Genomic DNA, 25,069 nt, shown 5'->3' with positions numbered 1-25,069 from the left:
GCTCAATCACTGAACTACATCACTAGGTCAAGAAGCAATACCTTCATGAGAAGAGGAAAAAAGCAAACAAAAGCAAAAGGTATTATATAATGGCCTACAATCTTCATTACTCACCACCCCTCGTACTAGGCTTTGAACCCCGGGGCACTGTACCACTGAGCTACATCCCCAGCCCTTTTCATTTCTCAGACAGGGTCACCCTAAATTGCCCAAGTTGGTCTTGAACTTTTATGATCCTCCTGCTTCAGAAGTATCCCAAGTTGCTAAGATTACAGGTATGCACCACGGCACCCAGCTTCACTTTTCTTTTAAAGAAAAAGAAGTAGAGAAGGTGGTGGTGTAGGCCTTTAATACCAGCAGTCTGGGAGGCTGACAGGAGGATTGCAAGTTAGAGGCCAGTTTGGACAATTTAGTGAGACCCTGTTTCAAATAAAAAATAAAATGTATTAAAGGGGCTGGAAATGTAGCTCCATGGTAGGACATCCCTGGGTTCATCCCCAGTATCACAAAAAGAAGGTGGAGAAATACAAAGGATTTTATTACTGACAATCTTATAAATTATTAAAGCAAAACGTTTTAAAAATTGAAAGCTTCACTTCTAAGACCTTACTACATGATGTTATTTTCAGTGGTATTGAAAAGCACAGAAGCCTAAATTTCTTACTAATGGGAATTCTTTAGGCACACTTTAGGACTGGGTTACTATTTCCATGAAGTACCAACATGTTACTTGGAAAAATCAACCCATTAATCCATTACTTTTTTTTCCTTGATAAAGCAGACAGCCAATGGAAAAGACTATAATTAGAGGAAGTAATCCAAGGGCCACTGCAGGGAGGCTGGAGAACCACAACAGGGAGCTGGGCATAAGCATGTGCTTAGTGCTCATGAAGTCTCTCAAGTGGAAGAACAGACAAAAAAGACAGGAAGAAGGCCTAAAGGTACAGTTTACCTTTTTTTCTGTGTTTGGGATTGAATCCAGGCTTCATGCATACCAGGCAAGCACTGTGCCACTGAACTACATCCAGCCCCAATTCTGCAGCTTTCCATGCTTTCAGCTGCCCCTTCCAAACAATTTCTAAAACTACCTGCTTAGACGAAGGCATGCAAAAGACAAATGGAGAAGAGATCCTTCACTTACTAATACAGGAGCACACTCTATGAGCCCTTCATGCTTAAAGGGAAGGACCTGCCTCTTCTGCTGTCATGTGATTGTACACTTCATGGACAGGGCCTCGCTTGATCAGTGCAAGCAAAGTTCTGTAAGAAAGCTAGGCGATAGAGTATTTCAATGTTCTCATGTGATATTTTTAAGAAACAAAGGAATGAGAAGTTGATTAAAGATATAATTCATTTGGGTTGTTAAGAGCTTAGCAAAAATTGGAGATTTTTAACTACATACTTTATTTGATGCTAACATCAAAGATTGGATATTTTAAACAGCAAATTCAAACCCTCAATTAGTAACATTTTCAGATTAACTGCATTTAAAAAAATGTATTATTTTACATCTCCCCATATTATATACCTATAACTGTACATAAACTTCTGCATTTCAAAGTACTTGTCACTTATAAAGTGAAAGATTTCAAACTTCTAGGTAAACATTTACTAATTATTTTTTTGAAATAATACTCCTTTGGAAGATTTCTCTTCCTTGTGCTTATAGTTGATCTGCAAACCTCTTAAGTCGGTTTCTGGAAAAAAATCATAGCAGACAAGGGCTAAGTGCAGACATAAGTAGCTCCATTTTATAAACAAAGTTTCGACCTTCCATTTTATTCCACTGAACTTCTTTGAATGGCCCACGTAGATGACTCCATTTGCCATCCTGTAAAACATCACTTTTTGGAATGTCTTTACACTGGTTACGAGGAAACTGAACCATAATTTTGCTGCCACTTTCAGGTCCATTACGAACTATGGAGAAAAAACAAAATAGTAGTATGCTCATTTTGCAAACTAGAAAACAAAGATAAATCCCACAACTTCATTCTACTGTGAATATAAAAAACCTTAACAGTCCACCAAATTAATCTTGTTAAAAAGTTCTTTTCAATTTCAATAGGCTTTTTAAAACTAATTTAGACACACACACACACACACACACACACACACACACACACACACACACCAGACTGGTATACATATCTCTGATTTACTTTTTCTTAAATATAAAAATTAGGCAAGATGAATTTTGGCATAGGAAAGTCCTACATTTCTTGGAAATCACCTACTTGTTTTTTAAAATATATTCATTTGATAATTCAGTCTTTCAGTAAGGTTGATACATAAAACCTACTCGGCTATTCAGAATCAGGACTGGAAGGGATAAAAGGAAATATTATTCTGAATTGAGAATATCAGGTTTTAATGAGGTTTAACTACTAACTCAGGGAGAAAAAAAAAAAGGTATTTTGAAACTCCTAGCAATATTGGACTATGGGTGTAGAAGAATGCATGTTAACACTCTGGGCTTAATCCCTATCATCAAAAAACAAAAAAAGAAATTCCTAGCAATAAAGATACAGCAATGACTAAGCTTGAAGAGTCACACACTAGGACCCTGTGGGGAAATATTTTAGACTACCCAATTTTTAAATAAAGTATTTAGAGCAGATAGTAGAAAAGACATACTAAAATTTTAAGTCCTAAGCTAGATAATGTACGTGGGAGTCCTATTAAAGTTCTCACTGATCATAGATGCTTAATAAAACAGCTCTCTTCTATTTCATCCCTTTATATTTTTGGCATCAGATATTATTCTTTCCATGTTTACAGCTATACTTTTTTAAAAGCTTTTATCCATAAAACGTTGAGGTCTGTAGTAGTAACAATGTTGATGATTGATGACACTTTGCAGAGGATCTGCTAGGAAATGTACTTGCCAAGGTAAACATTTTTATAACTACTATGAAGAAAAGTAATAATCTCTTGTTTTAAATAACAGGTATGATCAGATAATATCAATGTATACACATTAACTCAACTACTATGGAGACAATTACCTTTACATATACTTAATTATTAAAATAAATGTTAAGGTCAAACTCCCAAAGGTCCCATCTTTCAAAGAAGCAAAAAGTACCTGAAATAGCGTAGTCACCACTTGGAGAGGCCACTGTTATGGCAGAGGCATTGCCAATACTCTCTATGGGCCCAAGTCCCACATGATTACTGAAGCTGAGTACCTGCCAGCCCATAACCTTGGCTAGCTGTTGAACTGCATGAACCTGATGCTGTGACATCTGTGAATGAAAAAGAAACTTGACTGACAATAGCACAGTCATTTACTTTGCAGTGATTTGATATCATGTTCATGAACTTTTGTTGGGGTTTTCAATGTCTAGTACACTGACTCTGACTTATGTTTGAGGAGTCCTCATCTATGTGACTACTAGGGAAAAGGAGTAGGACCCCATCTTCCACTGAAGTAGCTAAAATTGCCTGATACTCAAATCCCTTGTCTACTGGCAGTTGAACACAGGCATATGAACTAAACTTGGCCAACTGGAGTCCCTGGCTAGATCACTGAATGTGAGGCAACACTAAAAGTAGCAGACATACTAAGTATCTTCTATTCCCTACAAATCCAATCTGCACTGTACTTCTCTGCCCTGGGAGGCTCCCCTACCAGCTTCTATATCCTCTGACTTCAGGCAAAGGCAGTACACCAGGTAATGGGGATCACCAATGGGAACCAGCAAGATGCAAGGAAGAGAGTGTGATGAAGGTATTTATTCCCCTGGTACTTTTCCTGTGAGGTTATCCAGGCTGGTTGTTTCTCTTGACAAAAGGCTGGTGGTCTCATCAAGTGGCTTGTTCTACACTTCTCTCCCTTTTAAGGTTCCTATAACTTGTCCTTTCTCCTAAACTTGGCCTAGGACTGGAGACTGTTAAGACCCTGGGGTCTGGTTATCCAGTTTCTACGAAGCAGGTTACTACACTATCCTTGGTGGCTCTTCTACACCCATAATTTTGTAATAGATCCTAATCAACAGACCTTCCTGATTATGCCACCTGTTTCTTGTTCATATGCTGAGCGAATGCATTCTGCCACCAGTGGTGGATGCAGTAGTGCCAGGATAACAACACTGCCATTCCCGAGCTTCCTTTGATTCCTGCAATTTGCAAACCTTTACCTCTAAACTTCCTATCAATTCTGGGAGTTACCCAGTAACATTCCAATACATTTTTATGTGTGTGTTTGAGCTCACGAGAGCCATTTAGGATGTAATCAGCTAAGAGTGCCATGCTGCACAAATGCATTTTATGTACTTGGCAAAGAAGCAAATCAATAAATCAATACATAGGATTACCAATTCTGGGATGAAGAGTGTTAGTATTTTTTTTTCCCTTATTTTAATTTTTAATATTTTTTAGTTGTGTGATGAACCTTTATTTTTTATTTATTTAGATGCAGTGCAGTGCTGCGAATCAAAGCTAGTGCCTCACACATGCTAGGCAAGTGCTCTACTACTGAGTCACAACCCCAGCCCATTTTCCCTTAATTTTATGTGAAAAAAAAACAGTTTCATACACTAGTATTTCAAAAACTTACCCTCTCTCCCATAATCCAGCATTTCACAAGATTAAAATTCCACAAAGAAGATAAGAAAAATATTACCTTTCATAAATGAAGGACAGACTCTGAAACTTGTCCAGTGTCACAAAGCAAGTTTGTGGTAGAGTGGGGACTGGCAACTAGTATTTGTCTATACGGCTTTAATATAAGGAACTTTCTCACAGGGTTAAAGATTAAAATATTCCACTTATTTTTTATGGATAATCGTCATTATAGTTTTGTATCTGACCTCCTTTCTCTAGTTTTCTTGGGTTACTACTTCACTTCTAGTTATGGAGAGACTAAACCTTGGCAATCATGCAAAACAAGAGAGTTGCTAAGTCTCAGAACTGGTTCTTCATCTAAAACACAAAGTAGAAACAAATCTAAGAATTTATCAACACTTTCAACTAACCAACTGGTCACAAATTGTATGTTAAAAATTAAACAAAAGGGCAGGAAATACTGGTTTTCTCCTTATATAACTTACTACATTTTAACTACTTCTTACTCAATTTGCTCTTTAAACAGTTACAAGAGGAAGGGGCTTAAGACCTGTAGTCTGCAACAATTACCTGAGATAGAAGAAAATCCTGCAGCTCCTGCTCCTGATGAGACAGTGTAATTACTCTTCCATCTCGGTGTACAACTCGGATCTGCTCAACTCCAATATTCAATTGCAGCTGAATGGACCTTTATAGACACATACACTAAATCAGAAATGTCCAAAAATATATAATGCCACAAACAGTAAACCTCAAATCATGGAAAAACTGTAACAGTTTTACTATGCTACACCAACACTTCTGGGGGAGGGAAAAGGTCTTCTTTTGGTTCAACTGAACAATCAGACTCACTGAAGATCACAATGAACATCAGGCTACTCAGGAGGCCATCATCAGATGCTCTTCTTCTAAAGCAGTCTTCACAGGACATGCAGCTGTCTACACAGCAGCAATACACCTTCCTTGTGATAATATTCATATTGGGAATATGTAAAACCTTCCTTGACTTAGAAACTTCATTCTCCATAGGAGCCATGAGCTCTTGTAAAAACTCTATAGATTGATTTCCAGGGTCCCCATAGGAGAGATGCTCAGTTTTCCCATTCAGGGAAGCCAAAAGTCATCCCTATCGGCATTTAAAATTCCCCTCAATCTAGATGCATTTTACCATTTGGGGATTATTTTTCCATAAACAGTGTCACTTAATAATACAGATCACATTTTTCCTTACTAGGTTTCCCAAAGATTAAAGCTATAGTTAGTCAAAGGTCATACAGAATTAATTAACAAGCAAATCAGAGTACATACATTCTATTAAACTAGCTTAGGTCAAACAAAGAAATTCATAAAATATTCAATAAATAACATTCAGATCACTACAATCTTCCAAAACAACCTAAAAGTGTAGCACAGAACATGCATAAGAGACTAGAAATTCCTCAAATAACTTAGATGAACAAATGCCTTTCTATATTTGATAGTACCTTGTTTTTAACATTATTTCATAGCAAATATTTGGGAATAAGGTATTATATAACAATAGTATAGAAAATTTTGATGTTTTAAAATATATTTTTTAGTTGTAGGTGGACACAATACCTTTATTTATTTATTTATTTTTATGTGGTGCTGAGGATTGAACTCGAGGCCTCATGTGTGCTAGGTTAGCATGCTACCACAGAGCTACAACCCCAGCCCAAAATTTCAATTTTGATGAATTGAAATTTACATTGTTTTTTGAAAAAGAAACAACAAAACTCAGAAGGCATAAAGGAAAAAACATAAACCTAACCAAATTAAAAATATATTTTTAAAATAAAGGGTATAAAAGTAAAGAAATTCTTATATACTATTGGTGGGAACACATTTGTGACAACCACTTTGAAGAACAATTTGTAATATCAATAAAAAATTTAAATATTCTTATCTTTTGATCCAGCAATTACATCTGGTAAAAATTTTAACCAATAAAGATGTATTTGCACATGTACAAATTACTTTTCTGGCACCCAAGCAAAAATGTTCATCAATAGATTAAAAGTCTTGACACATAAAATGGAACACAAGGCTGAAAAAAAAGTGAAGTAGATCTATGTGTTCTGAAAAGGAATGTTTACTCACTGATATAAGATTACTGAGTGCAAAAGGACAAAAATCAGGAATAACTGCTAATACGCATCATCTTTTTGGGGTAACAGACATGTTCTGGAATTAGATGGCAATGACAGTTATATAACACAGGGAATTTAAAATTGTTATGTGAATTTTATCTTACTTTTAAAAAACACACAAAGCTGTGTAAAATCGTGAAGCAGGGTATAGGTGAACTATACATGCCTGTAAACTCAGACTTTCCTAGAAAGATGTATAAAACCGTTTAGCATGGCTGCTCCTGGGGAGTTCTGAGGATATTTAACTCTAAATGTCATAAGCTGACTCCAGCTCTAAAAGATGAAGAAAAAGGCATCTTATTAGTCCCTTCTACTCCCCAGTGCCCCCTCACTCTGTCAAGGTTACATCATCACTAAACTTTCTTCATAGAATTTGCATTGGATTCTATAATTAGAATATGACAGTTGTTTTGGTCTTGGGTCTAGACAAAGTACTGAATGCTGATAATTTTTTCTCTCTCTTTCTTTTGTGCCCACTCACTCAATATTTTGATTATGGAAAAATTTAACACAAACAGAAGTAGATTATTGAAGGCCTATGGTTCTAACACCCATCTTAACAGTTAAAATCTCATCCAAACTCATTTCAATTATATTCATCACCCATCCCCCTCCCCCACGAATTGTTTCCATTATTTTATTATTTCTTTAAGTGCAGAATTAGAAAACCATGATCCAGCTTTGCTTTGCCCTGGAATTTCAAAATTAATTTTATCTCCATTGTATGCTCTTTTTTTTTCTTTTTTGCAGTGCTGAACCTAGGGCCTTGTGCTTGTGAGGCAAGCATTCTACACTGAGCTACATATCCATCCCCTTGTATGCTCTTTTTTAATCTTCTATATTTGATCTTATATTATCCACTATTTTACATTTAAAAAACAGGGAATTAAATCACTGTAATAAAAAAACAGCATTATAAATGCATTTTGCACTCCTACTCCAAAGGGTGGCAATTCTGTGTCTCACAGTGTTTTGCTCACTGTGGTTAGTTAGGTGTGCCTGAATAAGCAGCTAACACTTGAAAAATAAAAACGTACTCACAGATCCTGACAAATGTATGCTGGCATTTATCTCAGACTAACCTGGGAGAAGGAACTCAGCTGTATCTTGTCAGTTGTTAAATTTTGTAGAGGCTCAGATGAGACCTAAAACCCCTTTTCATGACTCCTAGCCAACTGTATTAACTTCTGATGTGTGAATGCAAATCAAATACACTATATTTCCATGAATGCTGGGACAAAAATCATTCTGACCCCTTTACAGATAGATAGCTAGCGACTTAGTTTTAAGGGCACAATCATGAATTAGATTAGACCCAAATCAATACCAGCTCAGGTGAGAAATTTCAGCTGTTTGGGGCACAGAATGGAGGGTGTAGACTCTAATATAAATGGCCCTCCTCACTTCAAATATCCTAGTCTTGCCACAAAATCAGCTTTCTATTCAGTGCGGGAGTTCACCTCTTACTGTAGCTTAAGTGGGTGACATCTGCCCAAGAGAGACTACCTTAGACATTCCTACCTCTCTTTCTCACAAACATTTTACAGTTGATATAATTTGCTGGAACATTATGCCATGCAAGCAAATAAAAACCAAAAGCTTAATATAATCATTCAGCAAAAACCAGGACATAACAAGCATCTTAACTTTTCTTTTGATACTTACTTGCATATTTGTTCATAACCTTGTGAAGTGATTAAAACTTTCACACTAGATTCATAAACATCATTGATATTTGACCAATGAGCCTGTATCTGAGGATCATCAATGCGACTTGCTAAGCTGTCAATGGTTGCAGCAGTTCTTTTAAAGAAAAGAAGGTGAAAAATTTAAAAAGTCAATATATAAATGAAAGGATAAATCACTCATAACATTTTTATAAAAAACTGGAAATTAGATGAGTACTTTTTGAAAATGTTACCATTTGAAAAGCAAAGATTTTAAAGAAAGGTAGAGTTCTGAAAACCTCCCGCACACTGTACTACTGTGTTGATGTTCAGCCTCACATTACTACATGCTGTCATCACATACCTGGTTACCACAATTCATAATGCATTTATTCCCTTTTAACTCCATTAGTTTAGTCCCACTCAGGAAATCTTATCAAACCACAAGTGAGAAAGCTACTTCTCAGGCACTAACCTAATATGAATCATTCACAAATATCTGTACTTTATCCCTGGTAAAAAATGACTGGGGACATACCCACAATTAGACCTATTATTGTAATGGAATTATCATTATATTTAAGAAAAGCCAAAGCTTTTAAGTACAAATAAACTCTTACACTCCAAGAGAGAAAATATAATAAATAAAAGTGAGAAATGAGATTTTAAGTGCTCATTATATACCAAATATTGTAATGAGTATTGTATCACTTAATCTAACAACCCTGTGTGTTATGTAGGAACCATCATCTCCATTTTTCAGAAGGAAAAAAAAAAATTTAGCAATGTTACACAACTTGCCCAAGGTCACATAACTGTAAGCTAGGTTGCAACACTTGAGAGTCCAACTTCAGAGACAAAAATCAGGGAATCTATTTACAAATCCAGTAATCTTTCCTTTGTATCTTACATAATAGTCACTGTTCAGACCCAAAGTATAAATCATAAAAATCGATCAAACTACTGGAGGCCCCTAGTTTCTAATTATTTGATTAGCACTTTATTGCAGAGAGAAAGAAAATTCTTGAGAAAATAGGAAAAACTGAACAGTCACTAGGGACAGGGGGCTTTTACATAAAAAATGTAGGGTAAGCTCCATTATGGTGTCTTATCAGTTCCTAACTTTCTCTTCTTTTTCCATGATTTATTTCTCTAACAGTGCTTTGAAATTCCTACAGCAAACAGATACATACGTGAGAATGTTACACTCAGCACGTATCAACAATAAGGAAATGAAAATTACCTACCAACAGAGAACTGGAAAGAAAACAATGCAATATGCACCTAATGATATAGTATATGACTACTAAAATATCTTTGAGAAGCATTTAATGAGAGAAGAAAAAATTACAATATAATACTAAGTGAAACCAGGATATAAAATTTTATGATTCTAGGGCTAGGAATGTGGCTCAGTGATAGAGCACTGGCCTAGCATGCTTAATGCCCCAGGTTTGATCCCCAGTGCTACAAAATAAAATAAAATAAAATTAAATTAAATTAAATAAATAAATAAAAAATATTTTAGGATTCCAGATTTGTTTAAAAGAAAAAGTGATATATACTCACCCTGAAACATATATATAAAAATACATTAATGTTAATAGATTTCACTGTATATAATATTATACAGATTGTTCTTATAGATAGCTATTTCTATGCCTCGCATATAATTCAGGGAATATTTAACTTTATGTTCAATCAGAAATCTGCAAGATTAGTAATACACTCAAATGAACAGTTTTTGTCACTGAAATGTATAAAGGGAAAATTAACAGTAACTTACTAGGTAATATTTTATTGTTTATAAGGAGGTTTGGTATATGTTACTTAATTTTTCCCAAGACCAATCTTATATCCCCAGCTAATAGGAAATAAATGTAGAGCCAAAGATGCTCAGTGACTTGCCCAAAGTTACTTGCCAAGTGATTAAGCACTGGCTTATTAAACACATCTTTCACCCTAAATTCCTTACTCTTTCCACTGCATCAAACCATCTTCTTAAACATGTTCCTAATTCATTTAACTAACAGTTTAATGGCCTAAATTTCCATTCTAAGAGTATGAACTAATGTGTTAATAAAACTATGACTATATTATCAAGAAAAACTGAAAAGAAACAATAAAATATCAAAGTACTAAAATACAAGGTAAATAAAACAGTGATTGAATGATAATTCTGGAATACTATCAAGGCAAAATAATGAATGAAGTAAAAAACAGACTCCCTAAGTACCAACAATGAAACAGAAGAGCACTCGTTAGCACTGAAAAAGAACCTTTATGTTCAAACACATCAAAAAAAAAAAAAAAAAACCACATCAAGTCCTTTTATACATAATATGCACAAAAGAAAGAAATGAGACTAGAAGATACATTAGTTCATAGTCTTAGAATGGAAATATAGGTCATTCAATTTTCAGTAAAATGAATTAGGAAATACTAGAAAACACAGGGTGAGCCAGTTGCAGTGGCAGGCACCTGTAATTCTAGCAATTCGGGAGGCTGAGGCAAGAGGATAACAAGTTTGAGGCCAGTTTAAGCAACTTGGCAAGACCCTATCTCAAAATAAAAAATAAAAAGGACTAGGGATGTAGCTCAATGGTAAAGTACCTGTGGATCCAATCCCTAGTTTAAAAAAAAAAAAAAAAAAACAAAGAAAGAAAGAAAAGAAAAGAAAAAGCATGATACAATAGAAGGAGTAAGGAATTTAGGATGAAAATAAATTCAAGCCAGGGCTTAATCACTTGCCAAGTAACTTTGGGCATAAACACTGATTTTGTTACTTTGAGCTTTGCAAACTTAGGCAAGCTGCCTATGTTCTCAAAGTCTCAATTTTCTCACCTATGAAAATGGGGTTAATACTATCTCCCCAAAGAACAGGAATTAAATAAGTCAAATATGGGAAAATGTCTTTTAAACCATAAAATGTTTAGGAATAAGTATTTCATAGATGGGTTATTTAAAAAGTATGGTGTCCTACTGGAAGCGGTGGCAGACTCCAATAAGCCCATTTAAACAAGGCAAGAGAATTGCAAGTTCAAGTCCAGCCTGGGCAACTTAGCAAGACCTTGTCTCAAAATTTTTTTTTTTTTTTTTTTTTTGCGGTGCTGGGGATTGAACCAGGGCCTTGTGATTACGAGGCAGCCACTCTACCAACTGAGCTATAACCCCAGCCCTCAAAATGTTTTTAAAAAACGTCTGGGGACTTAGCTCAGTAGCAGCATGCCCCCGGGTTCAATCCTAGTATTATGGGGAAAAAAAAAGAAAAAAGAAAAAAAAAGAGGGAAAGAAGATGGACGGGAGGGAGGGAGGAAGGGAGAGAGGGAAGAAAGTTGTCCTCAAACACATCCCTAGTCAGTAATCTTTGCAAACTTTTACTGCAGTGTTAGAAACAATAGTTTAGATCAACCATGAATGTAATTGTTCCCCACACTCGCCAAGAACAAGTCCACCACCATAAACTTTTACAGTGCAGCAACCTCCTCTCCCTCGAAAAAAGGTTGAAGCATCCAAATAACATAAAAGAAACAACTGTAGAAAGAGGAATGCAATTTTGAAGAAAAATAGAAAGTCTGTTCATCCTTACCTACTCCTCAGAAAAATATGCTTTGCTTGTTTAATTATTTTTTCCAGAAGTCCTTCACTGGACTGTAATGAGTTAATTTCATTTTTATCAAAAGCTTGAGGACCTGAAAGTCTCATTCTCTTGTGGCCAAAAGGTGCACTTGCTGGGTGAGGCATCATCATGGAACTCAAGGTCTGTTTATGAAACTAATAAAAATAGCCATTTTAAATGACTACTACGTACGGAACAAATACTATAGAATATCCAATCAAAAGCATGGGTCACATTTGAACACATAGAAATCAATGGATTTGAACTAAATATAAAAGCAACACTGACACAAAGATAAATCCAAGCATCTTCTAGATCATGCATAATACAAGCTTATAGACCAAAGGGTCCCTCTCAAGCTGTAACTTTTATTTTGAAATATTTAAAAACAAAACAATTTTATTCAGAGTCTTATCAAGAGAATGTATACAATAAGGACATAGTTATCCCAGTGTAACCTCAATTAGTGGTTTCCAAACCTGGCTGCCTATCAGAATTCTGGACGAGCTTTTTAATTTTTTTTTTAATATATTAAAAAATTTGTTTTCAATTCTGAGGACTGAAGCCAGAGTTCAGTGAGCTACAGACCAGCCCATAAAGCTCTTCAAAAACACTGGCTCTTATACTATCACAATCAAACAATGCAATGCCATTTTAGGATGGGGTAAGGAGGTTGGACTATGTACTTTTATAAAGTTTCTAAGGAGATTCTTCAGAAATTAGCCTAAACTGTAAACCAGAATTCTGGAAACATAGTTGGAGATGACCTGTGAGTAGAATATGTCCTGAAGTAACATTTCCATCACAGGCCATGGCAAGATATTTTTCCTCACTTCCTACCTTATCAGAATCATCTTACCCTTGGCACCCTTTACCATATGTTTCTTATATTTCTTCTATACAAGTTGTATATTTCTACCACTAAGAAGTATGCATGGAGTCAGGCATGATGGCACATGACGGCCTGAAAGTCCCAGTAACTCAGGAGGCTGAGGCGAGAGGATCACAAGCTTGAGGCCAGCTCTGGAAACTTAGCAAGACTCTCTCAAAATAGAAAAAATGAACTAGGGGTGTAGCTCAGTAGTAGTGTCCCTGGGGTTCAATCCCCGTACCAAATACACATCCCCTCCCCCCACCATACATACACACTCTTGGGAACAGGAACTGCATTATGATCACCCCTGTATCCCCCAGCATATAGCAAGGTTCGTTCATTTCAGGTAGTCAATGTTGTTGTAAAATGAATAACTGAGACCCAGGATAGGGGAAGTCTGTACATAGTCACTGCCCTGGATATGCTTACCATAATGCAAAGAAAAATGTTTATTTCATTACCTCTCTAATCAATAGATGCAAATTATGCTCTAAGACATAGAGGTGGTCCTCTGGACTCTGCTTCTCAGTAGCAGATTTTTGGGATTTCTTATCATTTGAAGAATGGCACAACGAAATAGATAACTGCAAGCCTATTTATAAAAAGGAGGAGGATAGATATACATAAACTAAGATATTGACCAGCACAAACTGTCTTCATAAAGTATAATTGAGTCATTTCTCAAAAGACACATTCTAAACTTGAAAATCGGGCTTTATGATTAATATTTTTATATCAAAATGACCATTCATGAATATAATAAAACTCCCATGTATTTTAACAATTCAAATTCTATTGATCTATAATCTGGTTGCTGACCTTAAACTGTGGCTGCAGACTGGTAAACAAGCCATATATTTATTTTTTCTTCCTGACTTAACAAAACAAAACACAAGGCTTTTGCTATTATTGATTTTTTTTTAATACAGATTTGGTATTTGGTCCTGCCAACCAGAAGACATACACCCTTCCCTGATCCCGTGAGAACTGGATGGAATTTTTCACTTCTAAAACCTATTCTTCCTCCCTTCTAAGGAGACAGTTCTTAGAATTTCTGTAAAGTGTAAGTGTACACAGTTAATTATAAACTGAGTTCTAGGACAAGTTAACTGCTTTTGAATAATAAAAACAATTGCTATAAATTAGAAATACTATGAGTAAACATTTTTAAATTGACATTTAGACAGAACAGTATCTCTGATAAATCTCAGTTCTTCAACTGATGTTGAAGAGTAGCCAGGCTAATGCAAATTTTCAATATATACGGCTTTAAAATCTAAGAGTTACACTATTTAGGTCAGAGAACAGACTTGTAGGCTGCTATTCTGGATAGTACAATACTACCTCTTTGCTTTTGTCATTCTCCCTACACACCCAAACAGCTGCCCACTCCATCTCAAAGGATTATCTGCTCTTACTTGGAAAGGGCTGAGAGATTATTTGATTTTTCACCACAATATGTGGGATCTGTGATTTGATCTGAACAGCTTCCCGAGAGAGTTGTGCAAAAATTTCTTTACACAAGAGAACATTTTGTGCTGCTTCTAATTTTGTCTGCCAATGTGGTGACCCTGAAAGACAAGAGGTATATGTATGTATCAATTTCTAACCATATTATGCATAACTTGGCTTAAATGAAAACCTGAATACATAAAACAAGCTTGGAGAACTCTGTATTACAGTATGTTCTTTCTAAAATATAAAAATCTCACTTCTTTCATATAGAGAAAACTATTAAACAAATTCAATTTAGAACCAAAAAATTGCATAGCTATTCATTAATACTTTATTTACAAATTATAAAAAGTATATTTCTAATTGTTCTTACTCCAAAGTACCTATTCTTCTTATCTATATTTACTTTCAATTTATTTGCAAATATAAGTTAAGATAGAACATAACTACACCTGGTTTGGATTTGGGCAAAGGTCTTTTGAAGAGGTTAACCGTGCCAAGATCACCTATGTCTGGAGCCTGTTTTTGAATGGAAACCTGTATGACCATCAAAACATGGGGAAAAAGTTAGCAAACTAGGTTCAGGGCCATTAATAAGAATTTACTTGAAAAGTACTTTGACAAATACCTTGATATATGCAGACCCCTCTAAATCACTAGGAATTTGGACATCAAGGGGACAGTAATCTTCAGGTATCTTCTTATCCAGGTCAATATCTGTATTTTTTATTACTTCAAATGTACCATGATGGGGAAAAAGAGATCCTAATCAGGTATTAAAGATAGGAAAATAAAAAAACAATATATTAATTTAGCATACATGTAATACTTTTTAACCACATCACTGAATCATAAAATTAAGTTCCCACTAAAAATATTGTGTATTTTGAGCTGGGTGTGGTAGCACACACAGGATTGCCCAAATTCAAGGGCAGACTTGGCAACTTAGTGAGACTGTTTCAAAATTAAAAAATAAAAAAAAAAAGGACTGGGATCCCTAAGCAACTCAGTGAGACTCTATCTCAAAATAATAAATTATAAGATCTAGGGATGTAGCTCAGTTGTAAAGTGCTCCTGGGTTCAATTCCCAGTACCAAAAACAAAAAGGCTGTGTGTTTCAGAGGAAGATGGGAGAGAAGTGGTGAGCAAAGGGAACAAATGAAGCAGGAAAAAGAAATTATTTTTCTTAAATAAATAACATTCCTTAATTTAATGGTGTCACTATAATATGAGTTCCACAGGCAATACTCATTTTTGTATTCTAATGGAGTTTCAACAAAAATGGATGTGTTTCTAGAAAATAATTAAACCTTATAGATGAACTACTTCTGCAGCTCAGTCTCTATAACCAGGCTACAATTAAAGTGTTCTGCATTCAGCAACAGAAAGAAAAAAGAGAGTGCAAACAACACCCTTTTTCAACCAGTTACCACATTTTGACGTGATTGTTTTTGTGCCATACAGAAATTTGGGTAAGTCTGTTAAAGTATGTGACATATTGGTGATTAAATGTAACTGCTTTTATATTTTCAGCTAGTTATTTTAATTTTCTATTAAATATTCTTCCAAAAGCATTATATTTATCTCTTATCTGAGATATAAGAAATAACATTAGAATTAGAAAAACTAGGAAGATAAATGTAGATAGTTAACCAAACATGAAAAAGGAAAATTATAATAAAAAGCTGAGAGCTTTATAAACTTAAATATGAGATAACTTGAAAACTGTGCATCTAAAATTAAACTTTTTTCAATCATTTTTAGCAGTAGCATTTTGAATTTAATACCCTGATTTTTCAATAAAGAAAACAATTTATAAATATTTTTACTTTAAAATTAGGCTCAGCTATAAATCCCCTCCTCTGTCCACAAGCTCTGACTATATCACTTTATTTGGGAAGAAAAAAATCATTTCTTATGGCATGAAATGCAAAAGTTTACAAGTTTTGTTTTGTTTTTAAATCCCCAGTACAGAATTTTAATTATTAGGAAGAAGCTGGATACAGGTCATTAAGTGCACAACATTAACTACGGGTCAGCTACTACTTATTCTGTTTCTTCCCTAGTTCTCCCAAGAAAAACTTAACACTGAATCTTTAGCAGAGTAATCCTTAAATATATTTCTAAGCAAATTGAGAGCTCTGGTTTACAAAGTTTTTAGATTTTACTGTTCCTAAATTTATTCTGAAACTAATTTACCCCAAATCATAATTACCATATTAACTTTGTCATGCACAGTTGTATGCGATTTCATAAAGCAGTAGAACACCATCAGGCTTTGTTTACCAAGAATTTAGGAAAAACACAATTGGTCACAACCATTTAACAAATCTGTCTCATGCTATTTACCAATGTGTAGTTTCAGTCTAAGTTTCAACAATGAAATATGTGGATATATATTTATATATTTCATCTTGATTTTCCAAAGTTGCCAAAGGGAATTCCTCACAGCTTAGCTTTGCCTGGTTGAAGCTGAAGATTTTGTAATTTCATTGCCAGGCCCATGTTGCCAGTGATTTTCAATCTGCCTTGAAGCAAGGCCAACTGAGGTTCATTTTACCAGTCATTAAAGCCAATAAGTCCGAGTCAGTCATGATGATTGTGCAGTCAGCCTTCTTATCTGAGTTTGGAAGCACTGATCCTTTGCCATTCTGCACATCCACCACCCAGATGGCTAATTTACTCCCAGGACTATCCTTTGCCTTAAGGCAAAAATATCCCCAATTTTCTTCACAAACTGTTCTCCTTCCTCTTCGAGCTGCTTTTCAAACTTCTTAAAGATGAGATCTGCCTTAAATCCGTTACCTGCAGCGCTGGTGGGAGTAGCTTCAATCTGATGGGTTGTAAGGGAACTGGAGGCTTCCAAAAAAACCCATCTCGTACAATGTAACCACCACTGTTCCTCCCAGGCCTAAGATGTGCTGCAGAGCAACCTTTGCACCAGGAACTTGCCTCTTCCTGGCTTCCCCTCTCAGCTCTGTAACCGCTTTTAAATATAAGTTTTATAACAAAGGAATATATTCAGTCTTCTTGCAATTAAAAATTATGTATTTGAATCCTTTCATAATCATGGGTGGTCACCCCAAAGAGAAATTAGGTTATATACTTGCCCATAATTATTTGTGGGAAAGAACTTAGAATTTTTAAAACCAGCAAGCTGCATGCACAAGGCCCTGGATTCAATCTCCAGCACCAGACACACACACACACACACACACACACACACACACCAAACAAACCAGTAAGCACTGCTTTTACAGACCGTCAATTAAAATGTAAAACTGAACTTAGCATCTTGAATTCATCTTTGTAACAGAATTTAACCTCAGAATTAAAAATTTCCCAATTCACATCCATGCTGAGGCATTTCAGTCCAGTGTTTAACCTAATCACCCAAACTTACCTTCCTTTAATTTAAACATAATGATGGCTTGCTCTGGCAAATGAAATCTTTTAAGATATCACTCTACACTTGCTATCTCAACTATCTAGTCAAGAGTCCTTACCTCATTCTTAGCATTCAAAGTTTACAACTCTGATCCATGAGTCTTATAAACCCCAACTTTCTGTTAGGTGTACTGAAAAGGTTTTCAAACTGAAAATAAACAATAAGAGTTGTTTCTGGCTTATGTGTACAGATATTAATTTTCAAAATGTAACATGTAACTAAGAAACAATGTACTATTGAATGATGTAACATTACAATTAACCCTATACACTTACACGAAAAGCAGAGTTTATAACGATTATCTATACCTGCACTTCTGTAGCTCAGATCCCCAAGAATTTTATCTCCAACTTTTCTAAGTTTCCAGTGTTGCCTTAATCTCAAGAGCTCAGAATTGAAGTCTCTTTGTAGCTTGTTTTCTTGATTTTCCGTAACTGATTTAGTTAGTCTTTCCGCTCCCTTCAACAGGATTTGTGCTGCTCCAGCAAGTGACTTCTTTTTGGATATCAGTTGCAATGTCTGAGGATTCTATAAAAAACCATCACGAACTGTAGTTTTGTATTGTTTTCAGATGACTTTAAATTCAATAACAAAACACCAACTCAAGATAAAATTTAGAAATTAAAGAAAAGCAAGGAGAAGTTGGGGGTGGGTGCTGAAGTATGCATAATAATGCTTAAAAAAAAATAAACTTAGAGCATGGCACAATGCTACAGAACTGTAATCTAAGCCTGAAATCCCATCTACTCAAAGGCTGAGGCAGGAGGTATGCCAGGTCTAAGGTTAGCTTTGGCAATTTAGAAAGATCCCATCTCAAAATTTAAAAAAATTAAAAGGGTTGGAGATGTAGCTCAGAGGTAAAGTATCTCTGGGTTCAATTCCCAGTAAGGTAAAATAAAACAAATTCAACAACAAAAAACCTTATCTCCAGCATCAGGGACGAAAAACAACAACAAAAACCATGTTACTCTATTTCTTTGGTCAATTCATATAGACTTCTGTTAAATGAAAAACATCACAATGGACCAGAAATTAGAATTTAACACACCTGGCATCAACTCTACCAAGCCTGGGTTAGGGTTCCTTCTAATGCACTGCCATTCCTCTCCTACATACTGCCATCCCTCCCCCCAACCAATGTGCTTACCCTTTTGTGACATTCATACTTGCAATTAACATCTAATCCTGCTTGGATATAATTTATGTACATACATACATAAATACATACATACATACACACACTACAACGTCTGACATTTATTTGATTTAATGGACAAAATACATGACTCCAACGAGAATAACTCTAAAATTATTTTCTATTATCACAAGTTATTAGAATGCTTTTGGAATTAATACCAAAAACAGGGGCTGGAGTTGTGGCTCAGTGGTAAACAGCTTGCCTAGCATGTGTGAGGCACTGGGTTCAATTCTCAGCACTGCACATAAATAAATGAATAAAATAAAGGTCTATCAACATCTAAAAAAAATTTTTTTTAAAAAGACCAAAAACATGCAGCATTAATATTAAATGTACATTATTGAATGCTGACTTTCTTGATAATTGGATAGAAATCAAAATCTATAGATCATTTGTACACACATATATTTTCAAAATCATTACCAATTTGTGTATTTTATTAACCAGTTATAATTCCCAAAAGCCAGATGTCATAAACAATAAAAAAAAAAGATTGCTGGCTGTATGAAAAGTCAAAAGCACATAAAGTTTGACAAAAATGCCAAAACAATCTTTTTTTTTTTTTTTACAGTGCTGGGGATTGAACCCAGGCACAACACTATTTTGATCACATTAGGAAACCTAATTCAAAGAAGTTCCTGGAGAGCATAAGGAATTCCTGGAGACTGCTTTCTAGGAAAAGCACAGACCGGTGGAAAAGGTAGTATGCTGAATGAGGTGCTGCAGATCTCTAACTACTGGCTTCACTGTAACCCCCAAAACAGTGCAAATCTCTACAGGCCTTAGTTTTCTCTTTGCAAAAGGAAGGAAGCCAACTTACTTGACCTCTATCAAGTCTTTCAAAACCATGTTTCTAGATTCTAAAACTATTATTACATGAGAAATTATATTTAATTAATTTTATTTACAAATGGGTTACTTCCTCTCCATGACTAGCTTTGTCATGGTCCTGACATATCTTCCTGAGGACTTCCTCAGTGGCTTCCTTGGCTGCAGACTCGTCCTTCACCAATTCACCCTTCTGCTGTCTTTCATCTTCAAATATTAACAAACTGAATATATTCTTTATCAAATATCAACAATTCTACAGTTTTCAATATCCTCCAAAATTTTGCATAACTTTTCCAACCAATCCCTAAAAAATTGGAGGGGGTGGTCAGAAGGGAGAACTGAGACCCAGAGAAAATAACTTGCTTAAAGTCACACAATTAGTGAGGGCAGAGGAAGGATATGAACCCAAGTCTGTGTGACCTCAAAGTCATTTCATTATCACTTTTTTTCTCCCTGCTGTACTGGTGATTGAACCTAGTAGTGTTCTAATACTAAGCTACAGCCCCAGCCCTTTTTTTATTTTTCATTTTGAGACACAGTCTCACTAAGTTGCTCAGGATGGCCTCAAACTTGTGATCTTTCCGCCTCATCCTCCCAAGTTGCTAGGATTACAAAAAGTGTGCCACCACACATGGTTTATCATCACATTGTTGTGTAACATATGACAGATCAAGGACCCAGGCCCTAAGAGTTTGTTAAGATTTGGGAACCTTGCTGGGTATAGGGACACGTGACTGGAATCCCAGTGACTCAGGAGAATAAGGCAGGAGATTGCAAGTTCAAAGCAGCCTCAGCAATTTTGCAAGGCCCTAAACAAATTAGCAAGACCCTGGCTCAAAATAAAAAATAAAACATAAAAAAGGCTGGGGATAAGTCTCAGTTGTAGAGCATCCCTGAGTTAAATCTCTAGTACCAAAAAAAAAGATCTGGGAACCTTTAAATTATTACACTATTAATGAAATTTAACTCAAAGGTCAAAGGTATATAATAAAATAATAGAAGGTACAGTTTTATGTTTGCTTTTGACTAGTTAATCTTCAAATCTACATTTGGACTTAATTTTTAAGAAAGAAAAAGGGAACAACAGACACACAACCAAATAATGGTCCTGGATTTATTCAAGAAAGCTCACAAATACCTGTTTTGGAGGAAGCGCGTCCTGAGAAACAGGATCAAGAGTCATAAATTTTTTATCTTTAACAATACTGAGAACATCATAGAGAACACACATCTCTGTCAGGGCACTTCTCAAATTGTTCCTCACTGAGTCCCAAGGCCAAAGGGAAGGCTGAAATTTTACCAACCCTAAATGGAAAAAAAGAAATACAGAAGTGTTACATTGAATAGAAGACAGAAAGTTCATTTAAGAAGTTTAAAAATACTAAAAGAAAAAATAATCCCATTCCCTACAACCTTTCTTCAATCTTTATTAACACTTCAATTAGCACCCTACTATGACAAAACAAATATGATATCTAATTTCCACAGGTGGTATCTATCATCACATTGTAGATAGACATTCAAATATCTTTTGAAAATGCACTGCCCCAGGCCCTTTCTGGTACTGGGGGATGAACCCAGGTGTGCTTTACCACTGAGCTACATTCCTAGTTCTTTTTTGCTTTCATTATGAGACAGGGTCTTCTTGCTAAGTTACTAAGTATGGCCTCAAACTTGTGTTCTTTCTGCCTCATCCTCATCAGCTGCTGGGATTACAGGCATATGCCACCATGCTTGGCTCTTATGGAAGGTTTTTCATGACCCTTTCCCTTCAACCTTTGAGTGCTTGAGTAAGTAACTATAGAGAATTTACAAAATACTGAAAGGTATGAACTCAAAAACAACCTATAATGCCAGAACTAATATTAGCTAATATTAGCATGTTCCCTTTAATTATACATACATATACACACACATTTTATTAAACACACACTCGCTATACAGAGTTCGAAGAATGAGAATAAAAAGTGAAAGTCTGCCAGGCATGGTGGGCTATGCCTTAATCCCAGTTACTCCAGAGGCCAAGGTAAGTTCAAGATCAGCCTCTGCAACTTCGGGGAGACCCTTTACCAAAAAAAAAAAAAAAAAAAAAGACTGGATGAAGCTCAAATGTAAAGCCCCCAAGTTCAATTTCTAGTATCAAGGGGAAAAAAAGGTTTTCCTATTCATTCATAAACCTATATTCACTGTGAAATGATTACAATATTTCTTACTATTATACTTAATCATTATGGCTGATAAATACATATATTCCCATTTTTCTATTACTTACTACCCCTCCCCCTTTAAGTTGTTCTAGAAACACTTCCAAGTCAGCCCAGATAGAATTACTTCATTCTTTTAACATATGATATTTTGGAACTTGGATGACAATACATTTAACCATTCCTCTGTAACAGACATGTAGATTGCTTCTAACAATGCCAGCAGTGGTAAACATCTAGGACACATACCTATGGATGCACAACTTTTCTGTTGGTTAACTATTTAGGCATGGTATTAATGAATCAAAAAGAATGCACATTTAGGGGCTGGGGATATAGCTCAGTTGGCAGAGTGCTTGCCTTGCAAGCACAAGGCCCTGGATTCAAACCCCAGCACCCCACACAGGAAAAAAAGAATGCACATTTAAAATTTTGCACGATTTTAAATTAGAAGATGGAAAGTTCTCCCATGGCCTTGGATAGGCAGAATTAATATTATCAAAATGGCCATACATCCAAGGGCGCTATACAGATTTAACACAATTCCAATTAAAATCTCTATGACATTTCTTATAGAAACAGAAAAAGCAATCATGAAATTCATCAGGAAGAACAAAAGACCCAGAATATCCAAAGCAATCCTAGGCAGGAATAGTGATACAGGAGATATCACAATACCAGACCTTAAACTCTACTATAGAGCAATAGTAACAAAAACGGCCTGGTACTGGCACCAAATTGACTGGTAGATCAACGGTACAGGATAGAAGACATGGAGACATACCCATATAAGTACAGTTATCTCATACTAGACAAAGGTGCCAAAATCATACAATGGAGAAAAGGTAGCCTCTTCAACAAAGGTGCTGGCAAACTGGAAATCCATATGCAGTAAAATGAAATTAAACCCCAAAACTTGCAGTTTTCTTTCTAACAAACGCCAAATGCTGATCCTGGCTTACTAGGCTCTATATGATCTATACGACTCCTGCCTACCTCTTAGACCTCATCTCATACTTTAATCAGCACAAACCACTTTTCGATGGGTGCTACTACGACCATCACATTACACCTGGAAGCAAAGTAGCTCCCCCTCAGCCATTAAATGAGCTACTGAGTTCTTAACCACTAGCGTGCCACGTTATAGACGCTGTTTTGTTTTTTAAGTGTTTAAACACTTCACCAAGGACACTGTCTCAACCGCTCCCACTCAGGGGGACCTGCAGAAAGAGAGTACTAGGAGTGGCGCAATGTGTCCTGAATTGTCCCTTTATGAAAAAGAGACCACGATGAGATTACTACTGCGAGAGAGGGACACTCAAAGTAGTCCCACGCAGCAATCTCACCGAGCGCGGGAGAGGCAGAACGACATCGGGCAGGCGAGCACCAAGATCCCAGCCCGGAGCGCTCGAACAGACACCAGCCCTACCTTCCTCGTCGTCCTGGTCGGCGCTGGAACCGGCTCCCGCCCAATCCTGCGCATCGCCGTCGGCCCCCGCCGCCTCCTCCTCCTCGGAACCAGAACCCTGGCTGAAGTCGATCCGCTGAGCGAGACGCGCCAGATTCTGCGACATGGACAGCGGCTGCAGGTAAGTCTCGGTGCCATCCAGGCCCACCTCCTGGACCTGCTTCTCGCAGGCCGACTCGATGCTGATCCGCACAGCGCGCACCCCTGACATGCTGGCGGCGTCGGTGGGCTGGAAGCCCGCAGCACCGCAACCCTCCCGAAGCCAAACAGAACTCCAGGGACTGAAACAGCACCTGCACTGCGCAGTACCCAAAACGCCCTGCGACGTTTCCGACCCACAAGTCTCACGGAACAAAAGTGGGCAGGCTCCGGAACTCCGAGAGCGCTTCCGGTTAAGCATCCGGTGGGAAGGGGAGCTTCCGGTGTACAGGGGGCGTGGCCGGGAGCTGTGGGAAAGGCGGGTTCTGGCTACCGAAGGTGGGAAGAGGCTAGTCGCTGGTGTGAGTGTGGCTTAAGCGTTCTTTAAAAGCAAGCGGGGAACAAAGCTGAGGAAGAACGAACCTTGGCAAGGAAAAGGAAAGAAATGGGTCCCTGACTCTTGGTAATGAGAGTCCCGCTAGGAGTGCTGAGATTTGGGGGCTTAAACCTAGAGTAGAAGCAACATCTCTGAAGTTATAATTTAAGGGCAGTTTGAGGAAAACAATTGTACGTCTCATCAGTTTAAATTCTCTGGTTTCCGTTGTTGTAAATTCCGTGACAGCGAATATTTCCAGCAAACAAGACAGACATTTAACATATGCTTAATATTTCATGCCTGAGTGAAAATATTTAAAGGTAACCATAATTTATTATTTCCATGTATTTAATTTTTTAATTAAAAAAAATTGCAGGGCTGGAAATTGAAGCCGTGGCCTTGCACACACTAGGAAAGTGCTTTACCACTGAGCTATTCCCAGTCACTGTGTATTTATTTGGAATCAGTCATCTATTGCTGTACAACAAAACACCCTAAGGGGGAGGGAAGAGGAGAAGGAAGAAGAAATACTGAGGAATGATATTGGCCAAATTATATTGTTATGTTCTGTGCATGTGTGAATATGTAACAACAAATCCATTATGTACAACTATAATGCACCAATAAAAATATGTGAGAAAAAAACAAAGCATGCCAAAAATCACAGGCTTAAAACACTAACCATGACAGGTGGCATATGCCTTTAATTACATTAATAGTGGGTCTGAAGCAGATTTGAGTCTAGCCTACACAACTAAGCAAGAGCCTGTCTGAATATAAAATTTTTAGTCAGGTGCGGTGAAGCAGGCCTGTAATCCCAATGATTCAGGAGACTGAGGCAGGAAGTTCAAAGCCAGCCTCAGTAATTTAGCAATGCTCTAAGCAATTTAGTGAGATCCTGTCTCAAAATTAAAAAAATAAAATAGGCTGGGGATGTAGCTCAGTGCTTAAGTGCCCCTGGGTTCAATCCCTGGTACCAATATATAAATAATTTTTAAAATAAGTTTTATAAAGGTCTAGAGGTATAGCTCTGGGGCAGAGCATTTTCCCT

General features: G+C 36.5%; 1 protein-coding gene and 1 pseudogene across 3 annotated transcripts; both read right to left on the bottom strand.

The window, feature by feature from the left end:
- Nucleotides 1-1,333: 1,333 nt before the first annotated feature.
- Nucleotides 1,334-23,880, bottom strand: MED17 (mediator complex subunit 17). 2 transcript variants are annotated; one of them, XM_079101949.1, is made up of 12 exons: nt 23,466-23,879; nt 20,971-21,137; nt 18,112-18,331; nt 14,984-15,120; nt 14,808-14,892; nt 14,319-14,471; nt 13,362-13,492; nt 11,997-12,181; nt 8,406-8,543; nt 5,140-5,257; nt 3,089-3,248; nt 1,334-1,920 (listed from the first exon to the last, which is right to left on the bottom strand). In XM_079101949.1, the coding sequence occupies exons 1-12, from the start codon at nt 23,713-23,715 to the stop codon at nt 1,709-1,711; spliced, it is 1,956 nt and encodes a 651-aa protein (XP_078958075.1). In that variant the 5' UTR covers nt 23,716-23,879; the 3' UTR covers nt 1,334-1,708. The 2 variants fall into 2 exon arrangements, with proteins under 2 accessions (XP_078958075.1, XP_078958076.1); XM_079101950.1 differs by lacking the exons at nt 1,334-1,920; nt 3,089-3,248 and adding an exon at nt 4,523-4,926 and having other exon boundaries at nt 23,466-23,880.
- LOC306638571 (sterol carrier protein 2-like) lies at nt 16,059-17,866 on the bottom strand (annotated as a pseudogene). The gene is made up of 3 exons: nt 17,862-17,866; nt 17,759-17,762; nt 16,059-17,266 (listed from the first exon to the last, which is right to left on the bottom strand). The product of its transcript is annotated as a sterol carrier protein 2-like (transcript).
- Nucleotides 23,881-25,069: the final 1,189 nt, after the last annotated feature.

Source organism: Sciurus vulgaris (genome assembly GCF_902686455.1).
Source record: "Sciurus vulgaris genome assembly, chromosome: 11".
NCBI classification, from domain to species: Eukaryota; Metazoa; Chordata; class Mammalia; order Rodentia; family Sciuridae; genus Sciurus; species Sciurus vulgaris.
This window is presented reverse-complemented; position numbering and strand designations above follow the sequence as displayed.

Bases quoted from the DNA above. Each gene is read 5' to 3' on its own strand.
- MED17 (XM_079101949.1), bottom strand. From the start codon at position 23,715: ATGTCAGGGGTGCGCGCTGTGCGGATCAGCATCGAGTCGGCCTGCGAG. The intron at 12,182-13,361 runs GTAATGAAATAA...TATTTTTATTAG, and splicing joins TGCATCTATTGATTAGAGAG to TTTCATAAACAGACCTTGAG. The intron at 8,544-11,996 runs GTAAGGATGAAC...TTTCTTTAAAAG, and splicing joins CATATTTTTCTGAGGAGTAG to AACTGCTGCAACCATTGACA.